Source organism: Seriola lalandi, unplaced genomic scaffold (genome assembly GCF_002814215.2).
Source record: "Seriola lalandi dorsalis isolate HSWRI2012SDOR001 ecotype SW California unplaced genomic scaffold, Sedor1 jcf7180002054955, whole genome shotgun sequence".
NCBI classification, from domain to species: Eukaryota; Metazoa; Chordata; class Actinopteri; order Carangiformes; family Carangidae; genus Seriola; species Seriola lalandi.
In genome coordinates, this window is record NW_019525506.1 from 889,448 (window position 1) to 914,704 (window position 25,257).

Below are 25,257 nucleotides of genomic sequence, written 5' to 3' on the forward strand. Positions count from 1 at the left end.
CTCTCAGCAGGTCATATGAGGACGGTGGTGCAGATCACCATGTGGAGTGAGTGTGGGGGTAAAGTATAAGAACTTATGTCACAGTGGATATGTGAGGCACTCCAGATAAGAGCATCACTTTAATGGAGGATAATATAAATAGTATATATATATATGTATTATAATATATATAATATATAGTGATATAACAGTAAACAGAGAGCTGCTGAGCTACAAAGTGGTGGCAGATTTGTTGGGTTTTCCATGATAAGCAGAATGTATAGCCTTCCTGATCAAATCAACCAAATCAGTGTCATATGACTGGAGGTGTGACCGGCTCTCAGTTTAGCTCACTCATACAAGAGTGACATTCAGGTCCGTTGATCCTCTCAAGCATCTGCTAATTTAGGTTCAAAATATTGGAAGCACTGTCATAGCTCTCTCTTTAGGTCGATAATTCAATGATCTGTACTTTAGATGAAGTTTTTAAGCAATAAAGTACGTTTCACATTAAAGCTTCAGCATCAGCTGGTTAATTATATAAGCATTTTTTTTTGTTTTTTATCAAATGTGAATGTGTTTTCAGAAAGTCCTAAAATTTTAAACTATTGTGCTTTTTCTACATTGATGATTAAACACGTTTGAAAACTACTCGTGTTTAAATTTTAAAATGGTTTCTAGGGCTGCAACTCAAACATACAAGTACCACAAAATCAACATTTTAAGAAAGGTACATCCATTTAAACTCCCGAATAGTTGCAATAGATGTGCACATTAATAATACAACTCATTTCAAACTATCCTCTATGAGCTGAAGTGCTGGACAAGTGGAAACCGTGACCTGCCGGTGGTGTTGGATGAAAGGTCAGAGGATCACAGAGGTAATCAGGATTCAAACTCTGGGGACCATCAAGGTCTCTGTGCCAAAAATTCATGGCAGTCTGTTCAAACTTTGCAATTTCTTTCTAGTTCAGTCCGTACGAACCTTTCCTGCCTGACAACCCATGAAAAAGAAGCAAAGTCTAATCAAGACCCCTTTCCCACCACAACATATAAGTACACACATTAAATCAGCTAAACATATGAGTTACACCAGACATGTAAAGATACATTTGGAGAAATGTTGATGTGTGTGAAGAGAGCAGCACAAATCAGAAGAACAGCAGGAAAAGCAATTAGACTGATCACTTTCCCCCTAACTTCCCCAAGCTCTTTACCACACACTGCTCAAGTAATTTACTGATATGTACACACACACACACACACACACACACACACACACACACACACAAATACATGTGCAGTTGTGCTGTCTGAGTCCAACATGTGCGACATGTGCAGGGCACAGCCAGATCGTGTTCGTCACACCATCTGCAATTACAGCACTAGTCAGGTGTCAGAACAAAGTGTGTGTGAGTGTCTGGGGTGAGTGTGTGAGTGTTGTGTGTCTCTGCAGGTATGCATTTACGTCTGTGCATGTTGTCTGTGTGCGCTTGTGTTTGTCCACATAGTTAACCCTTATCAAAGCAGGCATGTTTACTGAAAACACTCCCATGTAGTAATAGCCCGCAGGTTGACACACACACACACACACACACACACACACACACTCACACACATACATAAATAAACACAGTGGCAGATGTCATAAATAAACATGTCTAATTCAAAGAACCGGCATGGGAGGAAGCTCAGTCTTCCACCATCCATGAATGCAAAACTGACCTCTCAGTTTACTGGGATCATGTCTCATAACATTTCAAAACAGCTTATTAGCTCCTAAGAAGAGGTCAAAGGTCATGTGTTTCTTTCTCTCATACTTTCCCTCTTGCCTGTATCGGATCTTCTACATTGGACTCCTCTGTTCAACGATGCCTTGATTCTACTCAATTTTTAATAACTGCATGAAAGGCCAGTTCAGAAATAAACTGTGAGGGAAACACTGTGTGAGAGAAAATTGTCAAAAAAGACCTACATCTATTATTAGATTAGAAAAGGCTAAGTTAGTTATTCACAGAGCTTTATTCTGTGTCTTGAGATCTTCCTCAGGGGATAGAGTTTGCTCAGATTTTATTGTGTGGGGAAAAGTAACAGAATACGTTCACATACAAATTCTAATCCACAACTAAATTATCATGTATCATACACTGAGCTACACAGCAGTACATAAAGTAGTTATCCAGTCTTTTACCTATTCCACCTGTTCATTTAGGTCACATGATGACAACTGAGCAAACTCTATCCACCGCTTTATTTTTCTTTCTTTTTTGGACATACTTTGCTTTTTTGCTTTCTTCCTTTTCGACCTCTCTCAAACGAGATGTCATAAGACATAAGTCAAGTGTTTCAATCCCCAAGGACGTAGGGATTTCAAAAGAATTTTCCTTAACAATGGAGCGAATTTCATTCTATTTTAGAGCCAGAATAAAACATCGCCGATCTTTGACATTCACATTTTTGTACTGAAATATACCCCGTCTGGTCTGGAAATGCTGTACTTTGTAGCAGCATGTTTCTCTGATCTGTTATGCCAACCAGCTGATAGTTCATATGATTGTCTCATTTATCAAATTAAGTGAGTCCCTTGGCTGAGGACGGAGACAGGAAATTGTAACACTCTTCATTAAAGAGAGCGGTTGCTATTTATGTTGCGATGACAACTCTGCCTCTGCACCCATGGGAAAGACCATCCCCAATATCTGCACTCAATAATGGATTCAGGTTTCTATTTATACTCCCTCTCACTGTCTCTTTACTCTCTCCCTTTTTTCTCTCTGACTGTCACTTGGCCAGCTCTCATAATAATTATAGCTGCTGGGCATCATAAAAAGGCTGTTACAGAAATAACCAAGGCCTCGGTAGACAAGATAGGCAGTTATTTGAGAGAGCGAGATGTGTAGGTAACTCTAACCATCTAGCTGAAGCAGGATACAGTCAAATGTTTCTGTACCTCAGGCACACAGTTACAGAAAGTATATCAAATATTGTTTCCAAGTAGAAACGTCTTAAATCATACAGTACTATCAATCCCATTGTCACAAAACCATTTATCAAAAGTGTTCCACTTTCTTATGCAGCACCATTTATAGAGGATGTATAATAATGTCTTATGCTTTACAGATCAGTTATAAGTTAAGAAGATAACCCTAAAACCCTACTTCAGTGTCGCACTTTTCTTGATCAAAGTTGGCAATTCACACAAAGTTGCAGGTTTACTTCATATCATTTGGGTCTACATAATTTGATTAATTAATATTTGTTTAAAATTTGTACCTCTTGAAGTACAATATCAACAATTAACAGCTCTTCCATCTTCAGTTTTGTGGCTTTGTCTGGAGGGACACTAGTTTTAAGACTTTAACTTTTAGGTTATATTGAGCTCATTTGTTGTAAAGTTGTGCTTTATTAAATTTTTTCTATATGTCAAGTAATCCACACCCAGAGAACCTAAGGCAAAATGATATTATTCCATCATAGGAGATATGTAAGGCTGCAGCCATCAGTTATTGATTATGATTATTATGATTATCAGTACATCTGATAATTATTGTCTTTAATAATTGATTGATTACTCTGTATAAAATGTCAGAAAATAGTGAGAACATTTAAGAAGTGAATTTTAATATTTCATACTTTTAAAACCAAACTGTTGCCAATTGATCTTCTATCAGTCATCTAATTGATAAATCAGCTAGCCAGCTCCAGAGTGCTGGTTTTTCTTTCTGAGGGCATAGAAAAAATAATGGGGGTAAACAGGGGGTTTGTCTCCCATCATGAAGCCTGATCATCCGGTCCTGACAGGAGCGTATGTAATACCAGCGCCCTCTGCTGGCGGGAATGACCAACTGCTGCTCTGTCTGTTTAAATAAAGTTTATTTTGTTTACAGATTCACTTAAACATGGCGTCCCTAGCAACCGCACGGTGCGCTGATACAACCTGTTCGGTAGGTACAATTTACTGCATTTGATATAAAAAAAAAATTATAGTCTATATTAGTCAGTCGACAACATTTTAATTGTCAATAAATGATTTAAATTGTCGGATAAACTGACGAGCTTGCGTTCGTTAGCTTATTATTTACAATTATAGCAGAGTGAAGCCTTTTGCTAACTTTATGGTTTTGATTAGCATACGCTAACTGCCACTGACACGATGTAATCAAATCGTTATCAATTAGTGAAATTATTTTGTAAGATATTTGATAAGGCTACCCACACCAGCAACCTGTCCGATAATGGGTACCTTGTGTGTTACTTGGTTACCCATAGCGCTGTGGGTTATTGACCATTGACGGAGGGCTGTATGATAGACACACGCAGTTGTTGTTGTTGTTGTTGTTGTTGTTGTTATATATTGCTTTCTTGGTCAGCTTTTGTGCTTTGCTTTCACTAAATGAATCTGAGCAGGGAGATGCCAGAAACTCCAGCAGTGTGCAGCAGCCTTGCACATCATCCCCGGTCAGCAGTGACAATGTGGACCTCAGGCTGGTCAGACAGGAAGCTGCACAGTTTCTCAGGGAAGCAGAGAAGAACAGGAGGCAGTAAGTGAAACGACTTCCTTATTTCACATTTAACTAGGAATTTTCAGTCACTTAAGTTTCACTGCAGAGATACAGTGGGATGACAAAATGACAGGAACACCCTATAATACGAAATGAAATCCAACATTACCACAGCTTCAAAAAATGTAGGTATTTACTGCAGCACTAATGAATAGATACATATGATTATATGATATAATCATATGTAATCCTATTCATTATATGGTGTTTGTGTTTCATCCAGCCCTGTGTTTCATCTGTGTTTGTATGTAATTTTCAATCGCAATTGTTTCACCAACATTTTGTTGTATAAGGAGTGAGATAATTCTCTCATATAGGCTGGACAATAGCAAGCACTGATCTGGTGCTGCTGAGTCACTATTACTGTAGATGAGACAAACAAAACCCATGTTATACTGTTACCTTCCAGTTTAATATAGTAATAAGTTGAAAACTATATAGTAGATATATAAAATCCATCCTTGAACTTTCTGAAGACTTCAGACCTTAATATCAATATGTCTTCACTGGTCAATGATGCAATACACCCATTTAGCTCTTCTCCCGTCTTAACAGGATTGAAAAGTTGGAGAAGGAGAGGACGCTGACTGTTCATTGCAGAAAGAATGGCTGGACAGATGTGTGCGGAGAACTTGAAGAGTACGAGAAAGTGCTGGAGGAAGAGAGAAATGTAGACAGTAAGTCTTTATTTGTGTCACACACATCATGTTCCCTGTCCATCTCACATGTACGTTGCGTCATTAAATAGAGACAAACCTTAAATAAATATGAATGAAGTAATAATCTGAGTTTTTTCTGCCTTTAGAGATGACTCTTCAGAATCAACTGGTGAAGATTCATAATGGCGTGAGGAAGTTTCAGAGACAGCTAAAAGATGTGAAACCAACTCCTGAGTGTAAGTAATATCAGGGAAGATCTTATTAGGCATATTATTGTTGACAGTAATTTCACCATTCTCCTCTATGCACATACCAGATGTTATTGTAATTTAATGCACTGTTTAGTCAAACTGCTGTGATTTTTTTTAATCATTTGTTTTTGCATTTCTGCTTGTGTTTTCAGTGATTGAAAGACTGAAAGAAATAATGTCAGAGGTGGAAATCTCAATCAACACCCTAAAAGAGGCGCAGCACTCATGGTAACAGGGTACACTAAAACAAATAAGAACTAAGCTAAACTTATTCATCAGGGAAAAAAATGTAATGTGGTGTAATGCCCTTCAATAAATAATATTTTTACCTTATAATATTAACAAATAAACAACAAGTTAAAAAAGTACAATGGTGCACATGCTGTTATAACCAAGCAATTACAGGTGACTATAAACAAACAAGAGCTTGTGTTTATGGCAATGCTCTATATAAGGAATAATTACATGCACTGTAATAAAAATATTGTGAATAATTGTCCTTTGCGTTTCTCTGTTCCTCGCAGCTTTGAGGAACTACTGAAGGAGGAGAGGACATGCAGACAGGAGATCACTGCTTATGAGAAGAAGATTGAAAACTGGAGCCTCAAATCAGACCCCAAATTACCCACAACTCCCACTGTTAGGGTCAGTGTCTCTTTATTATCCTCCTCTTTATTTTCTCTGTTGTCCATCATTCATGCAATGAAAAGAGGATGTGTAGAATCCTATGATTAGGGTGTGAGAAATAAATATTACAAGATGTTGTTGCTTTTTAGCTCAGACATGTCAAAAACACAAACACTTTCTTAATATTTCATAATAATGTCTTTCACAATATGGAAGACAGCAGAAGTCATCAGAAAATGATTCATCTTGTTCCTGGTGACTTTTTTTTAAAATTCGTTTATAATTCTGACTTACTCAGCACTTCATTCATAGAGTTATCTTTTCCATAAGCCCAAACCCCCAGACAGAGACCTCCCTGCAGAGGTCAGAGCACTGGAGGCTTTCCTGCAGAAGACAGGAGGCCCTTATGGTGGCTGGGACCAATATGACCACCAAGCCTTCCTTAAAGTAAGATAATATTGTCATTCTGTCTCAATAACTTGTGTTGTAATGGAAATTCTTGTTTTCCAGTCGCCTTCCACAATGTTTTGCTTCAGGCGACTTCAGCGGATGCCAGGCCAAACGTTGACTGCTTCAAGATTCTTGTCTGGCTTACTTTAATCTGTTTGATTAACAGGTCTGGACAAAGCACAGTGGGCTACCAGCCTACAGGAAAGAGGCAAAACTTTACCTGCCTGGTAAATCACTGGAGGAGATAGAGCAACATGAGGATTGGCACCAGGAGCTGATCTATCTGCAGGATAGAAAGAGAGAGGTAGAGAACTTAGGCACATTAACCTTGATTAGAACCGTATTTATTCTATATAAACATGACATAGCCAAGAGATCAGAAAGAGCTTTTATTTTCAAGAGGTTGTGGCGCTGTCTTCTAAATATTATTTTGTGGTACTTGTCTTGATACCATATCCAGGCTATTCAGCGGTGGAAGGCCAGCAAGCATCATGAACTCCAGATCAGGATACAGAGTCAGGAGGAGGCAGAAGAGGCAGAAAGGAGGGAGAGGGAGGCCAAGAGCGAGGCCCAGCAAAACAGGTGAGTCAGAAGTTGAACAGGACAGAATAAAAGACAGAAAGACAAAGTAGGGCATGCATTAATTCCATCGCTAAATGCACTTTATTTGCTGTTATGTTCTACCTTCTTCTGTTTTAGGACTGAGGAGAGGAGAAAGGCGGCACAGCGACTGGATGAGTGGAAGGAAGAGAAGAGAAGGAAAGAAGAACAGGAAGAGGAGCAGAGACTGGCTGAGGAGATAAAAAAGAGGAGGCGGGCAAAGGTGCTTTTGCATTTGTGTGTGAAAAGTCATGTAGCTGTGGTTATTTATCATCAGAGATAGTTACTCTGTATTGGTATGTACTTACTTGTATGCTTACTTGTGTCCTCAACAGATATTAACTTTACCAATCAAAATGATTTCTGTTTATCAGGAAGAGCGTCGGCGCCAGCTGGAAGTGAAGCTGACCATTGAGGAGCAGCTACGACTGAGGAGAGAGGAGGAGGAGGAACAGGGGAAGAGGAGGAGAGAAGAGGAACAGAGGGAGATGGATGAGAGGAGAAGGGAGGCTGCAAAGGGCATCAAACACTTTAATGAAAGGGTACGAAGTCTGAGGGTCACAGAAGCATCATCCCAGAGTGCCTGGTGCCACCACCTTCAAGGGCCAGGCTTTTTGACTAGATAGCAGTTGTTAAACAGGAAGTTTACACATGGGCTGTCGTCACTCTGACATCAGGTGTTAGAGCATGGTTTTTGTTATGTGAGGATATGATGTGATGTATTTTAGGGATGTGAATGCTGTGTAAAATACAAAGTTTGTCTCTGCTTTTCTACAGGATCTTCACAAAGTGGAGGCAAAGCTTCAGGAGAAACAGCTGAGGGAAAAAGAGGAAGAGGAAAGACAGAGAAGAATTGCTGCTAAATTGAAGGAGAAGGTAAGAGTTATACAGCGAACAAGTAAGACACACATGACAAGGTCTCCCAAGGTCCCAAAAAATGTCTTTCAAATCTTTAATAAACAGGGTTGTGGATTTAAGAAAAAGGTTGATGTTTATTTGTTCGTCACTCAGGTGGATGGTCACGTCAGCAGAGACCCTTCCAGGCTTACCCGTCCCACTAAAGGATGGGAGGAGCGAATGAAATACATTGGTCCTTCAGGAGGAGGGCCCGTTCTACAGATGTTTCACAGGTCTGATTGACATTGTTTTTGAATTGTCACAGGGTCAGGCTTTTATATTAAGGACTGTTTGGGGGTAATATTAGGTGATTGCTTCCTGAATCACTGAAATCATCTGTTATTTGATTGCAGAGCTGTTCCCACTTGGAGAGAAGGCCTGTGAGGAGCAACAGTGGAGGCCAAACCGAACAATCAGAAATGTGTCAGAAATTAGATTAAATGAAAATGTACTCACATGGACCCCATCACCAGATTGTGCTTTATTTGTGTGTGCTGTGTGCAGCTGATTGATGGTTTTGTACAGTCTATGTATTTACAAAACTGTTTCATTTTAAATAAAAGCTTTTGTGTAAATTTTACAACTTCTGATATCCAGTGGTGGAATGTAACATTTACTCATATCTACTAACTTATTTACTCGTTATTTTGCTTACAAATCATATGAACAGCTTATAAAATATGATGCTTTGCTTTTACTCAATATATACTAGTAGAGGTGAAATGATTAATTGATCCACTTTGATAATCATTTAAGTCACTTTCATGTCAAAATGTCAAACGTCATGCTAGCGGCTTCTTCAACGTGAGGATTTGGTGCTGTGCCTTTTAATTATTGTAATTTATTTTGAATTTTTTTGAGAAATGGTGAAGTTTTGTGAAGATGTCATTGGAAGCTATGGGTATTGCTGGGGGGCACTGGTCACTTTTTAGAAACATTTTTACAAACCAATCAATCAATGAATTAATTAATTGACAGGGAAATTTATCAGCCGATTAATCCATGATGAAAATCAGTAGTTGCTTGTATGATGGTGCTAGCCCTCTCAACAACAGTAATATATAATAGAATATTATATGTTTTAGTATGATAATATAACACTCCACGCCATTTTTCAGCATTAAGTACTTTTTACTTGAAATTCATGTCCCTGATTATACTTACATACTTTTCAGTAACGTAATGCAGGGCTTTTACTTCCAATGCAGTATTTTTAACAGTGTGAGATTAACACATTAACCCAAGTAAACGATCTCAACCCTTCCTCCACTGCTTCTGTAATTTGAGGTTTTATTTTGAAAAACGAACTTACCGGAAAAGATTCCTCATAGGTGCGGATGCAAAGATGGCGGAAGAGGAGAGCCAGTTTGAAGAATTTGAGCAAATAGACTTTTTAAGAGATCGACATGTACGATTCTTCCAGAGAACACTCCAGGTGTTACCTGAGAGATACGCCTCGCTGGAAACAACCAGGTCAGTTTACTGGAATGAAAAAGGCTGCTTTAGTTTGTATGTTTTCTTGAGAAACTTGACTAGCATCCGAGCTAGCTGCGGTTCAGCAGCCGTTTAGAATGGAGGCTAATGCTACTTAGCTTAGCGCGCATGCTAACATCAACCAGGGTAGTGAAGTTATGACAGACTGACTGGTGTAATACAGGAAACTAACTGTACAGCGGGGCCCGACGCCCTATGAAACTTATTCGTCAACATTTGTAGGTTATATTATCATTGGAATAAGGCTCATATGAAAATGAGCTTCAAGCAAAAATGGACTGTATAGTTGGTCAAGTTCTTCATTTGTGAACTTACACATCCAGTTTTTATCATGTGCTTTTCCCAGCAGAACTTAACCAACGCCTAAGCATGAGCTAAACATGCTGTTTTAACATTGTTTTGTAGTGGGATTTATTATCCAGTAATCTATCGTGATCTTTCACTGTCACTGTTTATATTGGCACTGATTTGTTGCATAGCTCTGAATGCATTCATAGTTCTTGTAGTTCCATTATGAGTAAAAATGAATAAAAATTCTCTGTCTTCTTTCCAGGTTAACTATCATATTTTTTGCCCTGTCTGGTCTTGATGTGCTGGATGCCCTTGATGTTATTGATAGGAACACCATGATTGAATGGATCTACTCACTACAGGTTCTGCCCACAGAGGATCGTAAGTCTGATATCCCCTTACTTTTCACAACCGACTCCAAAATGAATAAAGTTTATACAGTTCATTATGAAAGGTTTGCACTACAAATATTCATTGCCAATAGTAATGAGCAAATCAAAAGGTTGATGTCATGGCCAACTAACTACATCAGAAACAGAAACTATAATGATCCAGGGAAATTTCCTTTATTACAATTGCTCACCAGTCAGTTAGACAAAGTAAATAAGTAAAAAAAAAAAAAGTAAACATTAATATATAGCAGTAATGATAATAATAGATACACAATAAGTAAGTAGACACATTTGCAACTGTTTGAAAAAGTAATGTGCAGGATAGAATCACTGCATGGGAAACATGTAAAGTAGATTAACAGTAATTTAACTGTAAATTACCTGTGATGTGCAAAGGTAAACTGGATAAAATTGTAATGTGGCTTAACAATACATTAACAGTACAGCAGAGTACTGATGGAGATGAGCAGAAAGGGGAGGAATCGTGTCACTTAGAGTGCCTGGCTGAACATACGCCTCTGTCTAACCGCAGTAACACTGTAGCTAGACTAAGGTGAATGAAGCATTATTATCTCTGACACGCAGGGCTTCAAAAACAGGTGTTGTAAACTCAGTCCAGTTTCCCTGTTTTAACCTGCTGCACTATTATTTTTTTCACCATGTTAGTACATGAATTCAACCACACAAGAAAACAAATTGAAAAGAGTTGAGCCTGACAACTACAACTATGGCATTCCCCTAACTCAGAAATTAGTGCTGTCAAAGCCTCAAGGGAGCTGCATCAAACAGAATAATTATTGTTTTGTCTTTGTCGAAATAGCAAGGATTTGGATTTTTGGACACTATGCATGGACAGGAAAGTACCCAGTAATGTCTCAGCTTTCAGTCAAGAATCAGTCAGAAAATATTTTTGAGGAATGGAGACTAGTTGTAACGAAGCCAGCATAGAAAAGGTGCAGCACAATGCTGTTTATTGCTGTAACGGGCACACTTGGTGTAAACACTCTTACATACACGGTTTCTAATTTCCAGGGCGGGGGAGCTTAAGTGGGGTGGGTGGTAGTGTGTGAATGGTCACATCAAGAAACAACAATTTCTGAAACATTTGAGGGTAAATGAATCTATTTATGTAATGGAGTGTGTCCATGTAAAGATGAATGGTTTCAATAGAGTCCAAGAGAGGGAGGGCAACAAGGGGAGTGCTGGAATGGGGACAGTTTAGGATACTGTCAAATATGAGATTTTCTTTCAGCATACATTTCAAGAAAGTCTCATCAAATTGTTAACCTTGAAATATTTGAGTACTTTTTGGGCTTTGAAGCAGATATTGGCCTCAAGGTGTCCTCAGCACCTAACCTGTTCCAACAGCACCTCTGTTCATTGGGGAAAGTTTGACTCTAAATATTTAATTACTTTTTTTTTTTTCTGTCTCCTAACAAGCCACTCTGTGCCATCTGTTTAGATGCCCAGTTAGTTAATTATTCAAGACAGCAGCAGAAATCATGTCAGGATAGCCGTGCTTGATTGGTCTCATTTTTGCTGCTGCCATATGTTTGGTGTCTGGCTGGTTTCTTGTCATTAGATGTGAAAATACAGCTTCAGAGGCGCTTGAGATTTCCTAATGTGTTATCAGTATGGAAATACTTTTTTTTTTGTTTTTGTTTGAAGCTGTTTAGACTTTCAACAGTTGTTGATGGATATGTTGTTGCTCTCCAAATGAGTGCAGGTGTGTTGAATATAAAAATGTTTATAGATTAATTCAGTCGATGCAAAATATATTTTGTGTCTCTGCCAGACTTGCCAATCGATCAATCTACAGTCAATTTTTGCAAATCCATTAAAAACCAAAAACTAAAATGTCTTATTTACCGAAGTGTCCAGTTGTCCTGTCTCCCTAGGGCTTTAAAAAAAAAAAAGAAATAGTAAACAGTTTTGTTTTCATCATTAGAAAACTGAAAAAAATGCATGAATATTGTGACGCTTGTCTGTTTTGACTGAATACAAATTAGCAAAGTGCACAAGACAAAAAGAGCGTAACGCTTCATCAAGTAGTGAAGTGCAACACAAACAGTGTACCATCAGCCTCTCACAGTCATGATATATTTCAGGACACTGACCACAATATTGACCTCAGAATGTTTTGTCACATGTTGAAATTGTATTAAAGCATGCTGTTGGTGTTTTTGTGCAGTTTGTAGTATGATTTCATTTTGTATGCTGTCCTGCTTTAAACACTGGTCCTGTGATGGCCACTAGATGGCAGCAGCACGCTTTATTTATAGCTAGTCAGTCATCAAGTTGTACATCTTTCTTTCTAGCACCTTGCTGAAGGTCAATACACTCAGTATTAGACCTAGTTTGCGAGGCAGTAAAACAGAGTACTGCTTTCTTGTTCCAGTTTGTCTTGATGTTCACCATGACATAAATCAGAGTATTTCTCACATCTACTCTTGCCCTTGTCATGTTGTTCTCTTCCAGAGTCTAACATAAGTCGTTGTGGGTTTCGAGGATCGTCTCACATTGGAATTCCTTACAGCACTAAGGTACTCATCCCATCAGTTGTAATATTACCGGTGATTGTGATGTTGTGTGCATGTTTTTTTTTCACATTTTGAATCACTGCTCTCTCCCTGTGGAGCCATAGTTATGGAAAGCAGAAATGCCAAGACAAAAAGGTCTATTTAGCTGTCTGTAGACAGTGCATTTGTATGAATAAAGTCTAATTTTGATATACTGTTCAGGGTCCAGGTGTGCTCCATCCATATGACAGCGGCCATGTAGCTATGACCTACACTGGGCTGTGCTCGCTGCTAATACTGGGAGACAACCTGAGCCGTGTTAACAAACAGGCCTGTCTGGCTGGTCTCAGAGCACTGCAGCTGGAGGATGGCAGGTTGGTACACACACACACACACACACACACACAAATTTACACTTACACTCTGACTCAAATATACCCAAGGTCATGTGAACACTAGGAGTTTTAACGTGGACATGCACACACACACCTGCACACATCCTCAGACTTAAATATATCACGTTAAACAAATCACATTTGGTATGATGTGAGTTAAATGCTATAAATTTAAAGTCTGCTAATTTCCAGTTGTTTGTGTAACTGTTGTGTTTGTCTGGCTTTTTTTTCTTCTTGCTTCCAGTTTCTACGCAGTGCCAGAAGGAAGTGAAAATGATATACGCTTTATCTACTGTGCAGCTAGTATTTGTTACATGCTGGATGACTGGTCAGGCATGGACATACAGAAGGCTATTGAGTACATCAGAGGAAGTTTGGTGAGTTGATTTTAAAAACCTTGAATGAGGTATTGAACTATAGGGAGAGGGTTAAGTTTGGGTTGCAACCCTAAATCTATGAATGAGACCCACATTCCCAGCCAACAGGACTGCCCCTAAGCATACAAACACTGTTTCTGCACCATTCAAAGCTGTCCCTCTACACTTGAATGAGGAGAATAGGCCACCCACCTTTAGTAGGCGGTACTCGGCCTAGAAATACTTCATTTATAATATATGGAGAGGGTTGAGCAGTGCATCATGGTCTTAAAGCTGTAGCGGAGTTTTTTCATCCCCACCCGAAGAAAAACAACAAGCCCCAAGTTTATGATGTGGCACTTGAATGATATTTTTGCTAGTTTGTTGAGTGATGTTTAACTCAACCCTTACTTTATCCTCAGTGTTTGTTTTTCCATCAGACGTGGGTTAGACACATCAAAGCGCTCAGAATGAGGGATTGTCTTCATGATCATCAGCACAGAGAGATGGTCCCATTCACTCCAAAACTTCAGCTTATTTTAAGCTTGACATTTAATACAAGAGTGTTTCCTTACAGAGTTTCTTTGTTATGCACATGGGTGTGTATGCAACATACCCACTCTCTTTTTCACGCACACGCTAAGAAAGACAGGGGAAAAAGGGAAAAGCCTGTTAATTACTTAAGAGATACCCGTAAATCATAACTGAAAAGTATATTTATCCACTGGCCACATACTAGTGGGTGGATTTCAAAATGTTTTTGGCAAAGCAAGTTAGTTGCTGGTGAATGTAAGTATACAGAAAGCACCAGATGATGGGTGGTTATGTGCCACACTCAAAGCTTCACTTACATTTGGATGGCGCCAGGTATCCATTTACTAACCTTATTGTTATGTTCTGATCAAACCAGACACACAGACAGAAAAGAACTAAACACTGTTAGTTTTTCCCAAGTGACTGCCATCTGTTGTGTAGCTTGTGTAATTTTGTAGGAACCACTGTTTTATGATAGGCAGTTGTTTTTCCAAATATTGCTTCAAAACTTGTCACAGTTTCAGGGAAAATTAGGTTGTTCTAAATCAAGTGTTTAGCTTTTGCAGGTTCTTGAAACCTTATGCATTTTCTTTCTGTGAGCAGAAATAACCACATCCCCATGTGTAGTCCCAAAATAAGAGCCTACTCCTTTTTAGCTGCGCTGTTCCATCTGGGGCCATTACTACTTCTTTCACAACATTTTTTTTTTAGCAAAATGAAGCAGTGACACTCAAAGGTTGCCAATATGTGTGAGTAATGCCTGAACAAAAAGCGTCTTGTAGCCGCTGGATAACAAATAAAATTTGAACCTAATTGAGTAATGTGAATTTTGGCTTAACAATAGCAAATAAAGAAAAAATAACCCAGAGCTATGCTGGTCTGTGTATCCTGAATGAGATTATGTCATTTTGAGCAGCTGCCACTTGATTGCAACACAGTCTAATGCAAGAAAGAGGGAAGCATGAAATACATCTTGTTAGCACGCCAATTGATGATTCATTCAGTTGTGACTTGACCAGTAAGAACAAATGGGATTCCTCGAGATGAATTTTGCCTTTCTTCTTATAGCCTCTCTTTTAATTGAATGTTTGTTTTTTTCTTTGTTGTCTCTACAGTCATATGACAGTGGGTTTGGCCAGGGAGCAGGGCGGGAGTCACATGGTGAGTATGATCAGCCTCTAGTGATTTATACTGATTTATACAGATATCAGAAATGTGAGTTTGAAACCTATATGCTCTATAAGATTAAAAACAAACACACCTGGGTTTAAAAGTCTAATGTAAGAATAACGATTTGGGTTTTAAAGCAAAAGGTTAATATCGGATCAGAAGGTTTGTCGGTGCGTTGGCGGTGTCGTGGTAGAGAGCATGAAAGTGGCTGATGGGAGTAACTGGTTTAAAGGATTAGCCATTAAAATCCATCTCTGTAGCTACATTGTCCTCATTAATCCCTACCCCACTCAAATTAAACCTTATTATTCTGATACAAAAGACATCATCCTACAAATAAGCACACACACACACACACACATTTAAAATCACTGCTTGAAACATATCCACAGCCATCGTTCTGACATGGTAAAGGAAGCATTGTTAACTTTGTGACTTACTGAGCGCATATGTTGAATCTATAGAAGTAAAACTGCTTGACGGGGCAGATCCCAGTGCATCTTGGTAATTCCCCTCCTTGCGATAAATTCAACGTCTGTGATTACAGGCTTCTCTACTGCGAGCCAGCCAACTCTCTGTCTGTTGGCTGATTGCACATCAGTAGAGAGATACAGTAGATGCCCATTACCCATCCAGCCTTGAAGCTTGTGTTTGTTGAGCACCAAGACCTCCCACACTGTGTGCTTTTAAATGTTCACAGATTCTTACAGTGTTTTTTGTGGATAATTGTGTTTGAGCTGCTGTGTGGTTTCAACATGTGAAACATGGTATTACAGAAAGTGTGTGCCAAGGTAAGAAATGAACTTTCTCTCTGTGTATGCATTCAGTGTGGTTGGCTTTTACCTCACTGTTTCCTCTATATCTCCAGCATTTTCTTCTTCTTCAGGCTATGTGCTCTTGTTTTCTGACGACAGGGCGCTTCCTTTTCTAATAAATACACTTGATAAATTCCCAATTGCTTGTCTCCATGAATAACATACCATGGCCTATGAGGAAAAATAGTCACATTCAGGTGTGAGTATTTGTCAAATCATATGAAAGGTTACCACAAAGATGCTTTGTCAATTCTTTTTATTTAAATATATACAGACCCTTATTTTAGAGTAACTGGTTTTGAATTTCCCACAGTTGTATTTGATTTATATTTATCCCCCTCTGATCTTCCTGTGCCTCAAGCAGATAGTGAGCTAGATATGGTTGAATAGAGGCAAGTGTTGATTAGAGACGCGTCAGCATATTTACACCCCTGACCCACACACTTCACCCAGCTTTTCCTTTGTTTCTCTCTCTCACACTTGAACACAGATAAGCGGTGAGGTATGGTGGTAATGTTGCAGGCTTGGTGATAAAGAAAGCAGTTGTCCGTTGGGTTGTAGAAGGTGATGGATAGCTGCTGCTTGTGGCTGTACTGATAACAGCTTGTCATCAATCGACAAACGCTGGAAAGACGCTCTGCTTTCAGTCCCTAACCTTAAAGTTAAAATTCTGGTGGAACAATTCACAACATTACCCCAATCAGATCTCAGAAGGGCCGCCTAAAGCATCTTTATTCAACTCGGAGGTCTTCAATTGTGGTACAGAAAAGTATTTTCCTCCATTTTCCTCTCTGGCCCACATTTCTGTAAAATAATAAGAAACACAAGATAACTCCACATTGTCATTACTTCCAAGGAAAGGTGGAAAGTGAGAGTTGTGGTTCGCTATCAAGTATTTGGCAGTAAAATGGCACTCACAGACACACCCTCTGTTTTTACTGGATTGTAATCATCTACTTGTCTGTCATCAAAACATGTCAGGGTGAACCACTGGAACCACTGCCTTTTCAATTTTAATACACTTGTCAGAAATCAGTAGTCTCATATAAGTGTGAGTGAGTGTCACGCACCTGCCTGTCTGTGTGTCCAGGTGGTTGGACGTACTGCGCCATAGCCTCTCTGTGTCTGATGGGTCGACTGGAGGAGGCGTTGAGTCAGCGGGAGCTGGACAGGATCCGGCGCTGGTGTGTCATGAGGCAGCAGAGCGGCTTCCACGGGCGCCCCAACAAGCCTGTAGACACATGCTACTCCTTTTGGGTGGGAGCTACCCTAGAGGTACAGACTGGTGTAACAGTACGCACTCCTGCATGTGTTAACTTGTTAAGTACATTCAAGTATTTTACCCCTGATTTTCTGCACTTTTGTACAATTTCCTCATGGGAGAAGAGATAGCAGGGAGAATTTGAGTGCACTAGCCTGCACTGAATAATAAGCAGCATTTTTTAAAAATAGGACAGAAATATACTTGCCGTACACACACAACCACAGTTCAGGAAAGCTGAATTTCTGGGTTAAAACTGTGCCAGAGGAACAAATGCATTTACTTAAAAATAGTTGTATGTGGCAAAGAATGGCAAACATTGAGGCTTGATGTTGTCTCCACTGGTATCGGTATCAATGGGGAATATCAAATGTTTGATCATTGAAGGCAGTAACCCACGTGAAATTAAATAACGTGCTCAGCATCTTTGAAGTTGAAAATATTCTTTTAAATTATAGAAACAACCAGTTGAAAATGATTAAAAACTTTCTGATTTATATTGAATATTTATGTTTTGTGTTTGTGTTTGCTCCCACATGTCGAGGTAAAATAAATCTCTTGTTCGCTTCCTTTTCCTCTCACACACACACTCCTGTCCCAGCTGTTAGACGTGTTCCAGTATACAAACTCTGACAAGAACAGGAGCTTCATCTTGTCCACGCAGGATCGGTTGGTGGGGGGATTCGCCAAATGGCCGGACAGCCATCCAGGTAAATGATTTGACTTGCAAACATGGATATTTCAGGACCATTTTTCGGTAGACGGTCACAGTCATCAGAGGGTGTGCAAAGAAAAAGACACTACTGGAAAGCAAATTACAGAATGCTGCCATGCTTGTTTATATAGGTTTTGTATCAGTGTTGCTGTTTTCTGTATTTGTGGGGGGATTTCTGTGAAAGTGAGAGTGGCATCAATCCCATGAACCTTTTTATACTGCTGTAAAGGCCACAGGAGTGTGCAGGGTGGGTTTCACTGGCATAGAGGAAACAAACAGAACACAAATAGACTACATTGAGGTTCCTGACATAATTTAGCTGTTTATTCTTCAGTAACTTCAAAGATCTCACATCATGGACAAAAAGACGCTGGAACCAAGTAGTTTCAGTGTCTTTGTTTTTCCGCTTTCATTCTTTGGGATGGACAGTTTTTACCCTGCCCTCCACAGGTGCGGAGAGGACAGGGTGGAGTTTTGGTTGGCAATTTCACTTGAGATCAATGGAAAAGCTCTTGTAACCCTAAACTTCAATGGTGTACATGCTTGTGTGTGTATGTGTGTTCGTGTGTTCTTGCTCGCCCTTGTAATGTGTAATAGATGAGGTGAATGTGCATGTGTAGCCCGAGGACACAGGAGATCGAGCTCCTCACATTACGGGAACAAGGCAGGGAAGATACAATGAGGCAAAACAGGCGCTGCACCAACAAAGCAGCGTAAATACTACTGAACAAAAGAGTTTTAGGAAATGAAAGGAACTCTGCAGCATTATGGGTACTGATAACATTGAACTTGCATGTACTTTAACCGTCCAGTCATGCACAGCTACTGATGCACAGGAACTGCTCTGGGAAGATATGAAGGTAACAATAACAAAGAACAAAAGCAGGTGGTGTGTATTTGTCAAGCAGACCCGGACCAAATATAGCCAAATGTACTTTGACAGGAACAGCTGGTATTGCATAGGGACAGAGTAGTCAGACTTTCAGGCCAAATTGATTGAATCTTAATGAAAGCATCTGTTTACATGATCCCAAGAAACAGAACCACAGCTCTTTTCAGTGTCTGTCTTCGTGGCTGTAAAAAAAAGAAGCTGAATACAGTAAATGCCCAAGTGATGGACGCAGATCAAGTAATGAATTATTACTTTGAAAAGTTTTAACGTGATCAAAACAGCATAGCTAGGTTCTCATAATCAATTTCATGTGATGGCGGCAAAGCCGCCCGATAATGATACATGTGAAAGGGACTGTCTTTAAGAGGCTGTGATCAAAACAGATATATCCCTCTGGAGTTGATAGAAACCAAATACGGAGCTAAAAGAGAGTGAATATTGGACTTGAATTCATCAAGTGGCCAGAACTAATACTGTAAATGAAGAATATTTGTTGCTCCTTAACTGCTGGATGTGTAAATAAGCAATGGTTCGCTAACAAGTTTTCATGTTATCAATGTTGCATTCACAGCTTGTTCCTGCGGTCAGTAATTGCAGGTTTAAAAAGGAAAAAGGCGTGTTGGATTATAATCATCAAAAACATTGCAAATATATACCATAATTATACCTTCAGCAGCTTTCTGCAGCATCTGTAAGATGTAGTATTAAAATCATACGATAAATGGACAGTAGTTTGAAGTACTGCTGGGCAATAATAAGTAATTCCATGTAATTACTCACCAACTTTCAGTGAAATTATATGTTGATCTAACCATGTTAATGTTCTGCTGGTTTCTGTTCAAATTAATTATTCTGATTAAGCTATTATCAAACAAATCATTGCTTCACGTCTCATTTTGTATACAATTGCCATATATCACAATTTGTGATTTTAAATCTTTATCAAAAATATAATTATTGATTAAATCTCACCTCAGACTTTTTTTTTTCCTTTTCTTCTGAACAACCTTGAGTTTGAGTCCTCATGAGTCCTGATTGATGCAGCTAATGGTGCTTTGATTGATTCTGATGTCTGCTTCCAATCATCTGTCATTTCATTGTAATTCAATTACTGCTCCATTTACTGGCCTGTACAGCTTTTACACTGGTCCCAGGGGAGCAAAGGGGCCATAGGGCCGACCTATGTGCATTATGTATGTCTACTTAAAGGAACAGTACAACAAAACCTGTGCTTCTACATAACAATGGGTTTTATGTGCAATGAGGTTACGGTTTCCTTGATTCAATAATGGAGAGTGGTGTGACAACCCTCATGTTCGTCTTATATGTGATTATTCTGATTGCTACAGACCTGTCACATGCAGGTGTTTCTGCTGTGACAAGTTCCCCTCTCTGACCTACTTTCTCCCTTTTACCCTAATTTCTCTCACTCATTCATCCCTCACTATGCTCCCCAATTCCTCCCTCTCTACCTCTTTTCCCTCCACTTACGGTCCACCAGACCCTCTCCACGCCTACTTAGGGCTGTGTGGTCTGTCTCTGATCGGAGAGCCCAGCCTGAGGAAGGTCCACCCAGCTCTTAACATCACCCAGAGAGCCTTTCAGCACCTCCAGCAGCTGCAGCAGACATGGAGGGACAGCACTGGCAGCTGCAGCAGACAGCACTGACAGCAGGATGATCCACAGGTTTGCCTCTAAACACGTTCGATCTGGAGCATCTAACGGTAGTCAGTCAAAGGCAACTGGACTTTTTGCTGTGTGTCTTGAAGATGTTTGGCAACTCATCTGAGAGGCCTTCTCATTTCAGGAATTAAGAAGGCTTTTTAAGACTCCAGTTACACAGTAGTAACTTTGAGGAACTAGTTTTAAATTCACCTAAAGCAACGTTTCTTTTGAGCAATATCCGCCACACTTTTTTTGCTGCCTTTTTATTTGTAGACAGTAGTAAATAACATTGTGCATTGTGGTTTATGGGGATAGAATTATGTGCCAGAAAGTTCAGTATGAGTCACTGGAGACTTGAAGAAATTCCAGATGCCTCACCTTTGCGAACCTTTTAGATTATGACATTTTGGAAGCTCTCTGCTCCCCAGCCTCATCATCATAGTTGCTGTAAACCTTTTGCTATGAATGAACACTACTGACTCACTTCACATGCACATAAGAAACTTCCTCGAAGTAAAGGTTATTCACAGTCTTAGGAGGGATGCCGAGCAGAGCTTAGGGAACATCTAAATTATCTTTTTTTTTTTTTAAATGGTTGTGGAGTAACGTCAGTAGCTCAAAGTTTTTGAGCGTTCTGGTCTAATGAATTGACTAACTAAGCTTTTGCTGAACAATGTCTCAATTTTCTATAAAACAAATAAATGAGATTGATTTTCATTATTGTTCACAAACCAATTTGGGCCCAGTGGTAATTTTTGGGGGAAATGTGGATCCTGTTGAGACAAATATTCATGTTTCCTGTAGATCAACGTTCCTACATTCTCAGACAAAAAGAAAAACAAAAAAACAATTCAAGGCCCCGTCCTCCAGACAGTATATACAGTGTTTTTTTTGCCTCTCTGCCTTCATAACATCTCCATCCTTACCTTGCTCTTGAACCTTTTGAAAGCCTCAAGCTCTCCACTCCCAAAGCTGATACCAGCCTGGCAGGTTTACTCTCCTGAGCCTCTCACTTCAGCATCCTCCAGTTTCACCACTGCAGGCAGTGATCGGGAGACATTTAAATGATAATACAACTGCTGGGGAAATTCACTGGAAAGGCAGCGAAGAGCCAACAATCACCTCTGGGGTCAAAAAATCTAAAACCCCTTAAAAGAAGATTAAATTAAATTTAGCTACAGGCCTTATCATGCCAGATCACAGAAAACAGATTTGTTTAATTTATTGTCCAACCTTTTCCTCAAGCTAACAGAAACATAGATTGGACCTTAAGGGAATTTCTTTAGATGGGGGGGGAAATCCCTTCTTTTCCTGAAAGGAAAGTAGTCAAATTTAGCAGCAGATCACATCCTGACATCCCCAGACTCCTGAACCCTGAACTGATCTGAGCTACACTCCTTCAGCAGCTTCCATGCTCCCTTCAGGGCTCGGGCTGGCCTGAAATCAATAGGACAAAGATGAGACAGTGGCATCATAACTTGGGGAAATTTATTCTTTTGAGCAGCAGTGGGAATCGACATGTCGTTTTCAGAAAAAAAAGGATGCAGGCAAAACAAAGAACAGTGAACATGAGCAGAACAGTGGGGTCCAAAAGTCTGAGACCACTTTCCCATTCACTTGAATTTGACACAAAGGGATGTGACTATTCACTGGTCACATCCCTTTGTGTCCTGAAATGTTGATGTCTACCATGACTTGACTCTGAATCACTACCCAGCTCATAAAAGTGACCTTCCAGCCTTCTTGCCCTTGAGCTGAGCTACAAATTGGAAAATGATAGAGTTTGTTTCTAATGAGATCCTAACATGGTGACACAAAATTCTGAGCTGAGCACAGCCGGTTCCTCTTGTCTTCTCATTACATCAGTGCTCTGATTCCCAGCTAGCAGTATTACCAGCTCCACAGATTCCTCCAGCCCCCTGCTGAAGCCACGCCCTTTCATTATAAAACCGTTGCCACAGTAAACACCTGCTCCCTGACATGACGAGCGAGGAGGAGACAATATCACAGCAGGTCAGAAATGCAGTGGCCTGTCTCCAACACGTTACCTGCGGGAGTCTACTGTCCCATTTCTGAAAAGATATGAAAATAATATTGGCCCAGTGCTTTTCTTTCCATCCACCTAAAATGAACCTGTACCTGGCCCAGTCTCCTTTCCCGCCAAGTTGCCTTCTTGTTCAGACTTAGAAACCAAACCAGGCAGACGGAGGAAAGGAGAGAAGAGAGGAGGAGAAGTGAATAAATAAATAATTTGATCCATCTATTATTAAAAGTAAACTGTCGGAGGCTGGAATCTCCTCTCTGAACCCTGACCAAACCTCCAGTGTTATATAGCCTTGTTTTAATGCAAAACAATTGCTTTTTAGCGTCTTATTTCATTTATTTTGTTGATATTATGCCTAAGACAATAGGCTTTGCTACAGTTGCTCTAAGTGATGTTGCCGACATTACTCCTGCTTTTTTTTTTTTTTTTTTCCACGAACATTTTGTTAGTTACCTCAAAATATTTTTTAACCTTTGTGAAAAGTAAGATATGACTTTCATTGTTGCTGCTGAATTGAGTCTCAGACACAAGTATCATGATAATACAAGCTCAACAAAATTAGCTTTTTAATTCACCATATAATATAATGGTATCATTTTTTTTTTTTTTTGTTATTTCGTTATGAAATGTCCTAGATCCTTGAATTAAATCTAAGTTGGTCAAAAATGCACTGATAGAAAACGGTTACTGCTGCACCACGACTGTGGAGCCAGATCAGTTCAAACTGAATGATCGTGTCTCTCATGCATCTTCTGAAGTGACTTTTATACTGCTTGAACTCCCTCAGCTGGGTTCTGTCCTTAGCGTACGCAGGCCAAAAATCACATGGCAAGACCACTTAGTCTCTGAAATGTGCCTCACGTAGTATTGTTCTGGGTCACTGCGCTCCGAATGCTCTAACTTCTGATTTCAGTACGTGCACAGCATGCTTAAATTGGGCTTAGCTAGGCTGTTTCTCTCAAGAAAGGCATTGAATATAAGTGTTGTTTAAAGAGGGGGGGGGGGGGAAAAAAGGTGTGTCCTAAATCCGTGTGAACATTGAGGAAGTGGAACACCTACTCCCCTCTTCACTTATCCGGTCAGATGTACTGAAAGCTGACTGGTAGAAGTCGTTTTACCAGAATCTCGCTATCCCTTTCCTGTCCGATCGATAATGTATTTCCAGAAGGTGGAAAGACTTAGTTGTGGCAGGGCCGATAAATGCTTACTCGACTTTAAAAAGGATCTGCCACTTCCTGCAGATGAAGGCTGCATCTCAGCAGTTGTTATATTCGATCTCCTTCTTCCGCCACATCAAGCTGCAGTCGATGCTCTCGGCCCCGCAGCGTGGAAAGAGGCGACCAAGGCTTTACACTTTAGACAAGGCTGCAGTGCAGGATGTTTGAACGGTCCACAGATGTGAAAGGGTTGCTTTAAGTCTTTGTAAGATGCAGTCAAAAATGCCACATGTGATCGATCATGAACCCTTGCTCTATCACCAACTAATATACATAATGTAATAATAAATAATGTAACGATAAATGTAACTGAATTTATTTTTTCTATGCTTTGTAGAAATATTGAGTGTAGATAAGTATGTAAATGTATATAAATATGTGACTTCTATTGTGCAAGTGCTCAAGATGAAAAAAAAAATGTTTACAACTACATCAGTGAGACAGACAGGAACTGGATATGCAAATGTTCATATGTGATGTATTATAGTACTTCAGCTTTGAATTTGAGGACAGTAATGTTGATTCTAGCTTGGCAGTGCATACTGTATTTATGGTGAATAAAAACACATACTAACTTTTACAGTAGTTTTCGGTTTCTGTCGATTTGTTTGTGCATAAATATGTCAAATTTGCTTCCGTTATCAAGACTAAAAGTTGAAGGCTGCGGGTTCGTTGAATTGGGGGCATTTTATCACCTTGAGAGGATGAATTGTTTGCTCAACAGATTTCATGGCAATCCGCTTATTAGTTTCTATGATGTCTTGTGTGCAAAGCTGGCTTGCACAAAAACACCAGATCTGCACCACCAAAAAGAAAAATACTTTCTTACTTTACTTCTTTGGCCTACATCTTTCCAGCATATAAAATAAAGAATCCTCCTTGGACCGTTAGTATTTCTATAAACGTTTAATAGCTATGTGGCCAGTAGATCTCCAGATGCTTTGCTCTGGACAGAACTGCCAAAATCTCTGCACTGGTAATGTATTAAGATCAAAAGAATAGAAGAAATTAATAATTTCTTTATTACTTTGTTGACCCAAAGGATCTGGATCACTGGGCCCTCTTTATTTTTTAGTCTGCAACGCTGCTAATGACTTGACTATGAAATTACTCTTCAGTGCAAATGGTTTTATGTTCCGATTAAAGATAGAATTAAAATGAGGTGGAGGAATTGCTACTACAACTAGTCAGAAATTAGATATTACAATCAAATCAAATTACAATCAAAAGATCCATCTCTTAACATGGATCTGTTTTGTGCATCATGTCCTGATTTCTTTCAGGCTTAGGTGGGGTTTTCCTTTCCTCTGCCTATTTAAGATGTCAGTACTCTAAATGTGAAGTATGTCTTTCATTAAGGAAAAAAAATCTTGTCATCATTCATTTTGCTATTGCATGATTACCCACAACAGCTGGGTTGTTGCGTAAAAGACAGAGTCCTTTTTCTCCCTCATAGAAGGCTGTGGCTGGAT

General features: G+C 39.5%; 2 protein-coding genes across 2 annotated transcripts; both read left to right on the forward strand.

Annotated features, from left to right (window-relative positions):
- Positions 1 to 3,878: 3,878 nt before the first annotated feature.
- ccdc112 (coiled-coil domain containing 112) lies at positions 3,879 to 8,604 on the forward strand. Its single transcript, XM_087170647.1, has 14 exons — positions 3,879 to 3,923; positions 4,387 to 4,520; positions 5,097 to 5,218; positions 5,347 to 5,436; positions 5,604 to 5,679; positions 5,976 to 6,096; positions 6,409 to 6,525; positions 6,695 to 6,832; positions 6,989 to 7,110; positions 7,228 to 7,351; positions 7,503 to 7,670; positions 7,906 to 8,004; positions 8,140 to 8,258; positions 8,379 to 8,604. Exons 1-14 carry the CDS (start codon positions 3,879 to 3,881, stop codon positions 8,407 to 8,409), a joined length of 1,506 nt encoding a protein of 501 aa, XP_087026773.1. The 3' UTR covers positions 8,410 to 8,604.
- Positions 8,605 to 9,351: 747 nt separating this feature from the next.
- pggt1b (protein geranylgeranyltransferase type I, beta subunit) lies at positions 9,352 to 24,370 on the forward strand. Its single transcript, XM_023394981.2, has 9 exons — positions 9,352 to 9,498; positions 10,073 to 10,191; positions 12,681 to 12,745; positions 12,944 to 13,095; positions 13,361 to 13,493; positions 15,122 to 15,167; positions 17,082 to 17,266; positions 17,854 to 17,962; positions 20,361 to 24,370. The coding sequence occupies exons 1-9, from the start codon at positions 9,371 to 9,373 to the stop codon at positions 20,525 to 20,527; spliced, it is 1,104 nt and encodes a 367-aa protein (XP_023250749.1). The 5' UTR covers positions 9,352 to 9,370; the 3' UTR covers positions 20,528 to 24,370.
- Positions 24,371 to 25,257: the final 887 nt, after the last annotated feature.

Excerpts from the sequence above, each read along its gene's own strand:
- ccdc112 (XM_087170647.1), top strand. The coding sequence starts at position 3,879 with ATGGCGTCCCTAGCAACCGCACGGTGCGCTGATACAACCTGTTCG. Across the intron at positions 6,097-6,408 it reads CCACAACTCCCACTGTTAGG|CCCAAACCCCCAGACAGAGA; the intron begins GTCAGTGTCTCT and ends CTTTTCCATAAG. Across the intron at positions 7,352-7,502 it reads AAAAGAGGAGGCGGGCAAAG|GAAGAGCGTCGGCGCCAGCT; the intron begins GTGCTTTTGCAT and ends TCTGTTTATCAG.
- pggt1b (XM_023394981.2), top strand. The coding sequence starts at position 9,371 with ATGGCGGAAGAGGAGAGCCAGTTTGAAGAATTTGAGCAAATAGACTTT. Across the intron at positions 9,499-10,072 it reads GCCTCGCTGGAAACAACCAG|GTTAACTATCATATTTTTTG; the intron begins GTCAGTTTACTG and ends TCTTCTTTCCAG. Across the intron at positions 10,192-12,680 it reads GGTTCTGCCCACAGAGGATC|AGTCTAACATAAGTCGTTGT; the intron begins GTAAGTCTGATA and ends GTTCTCTTCCAG.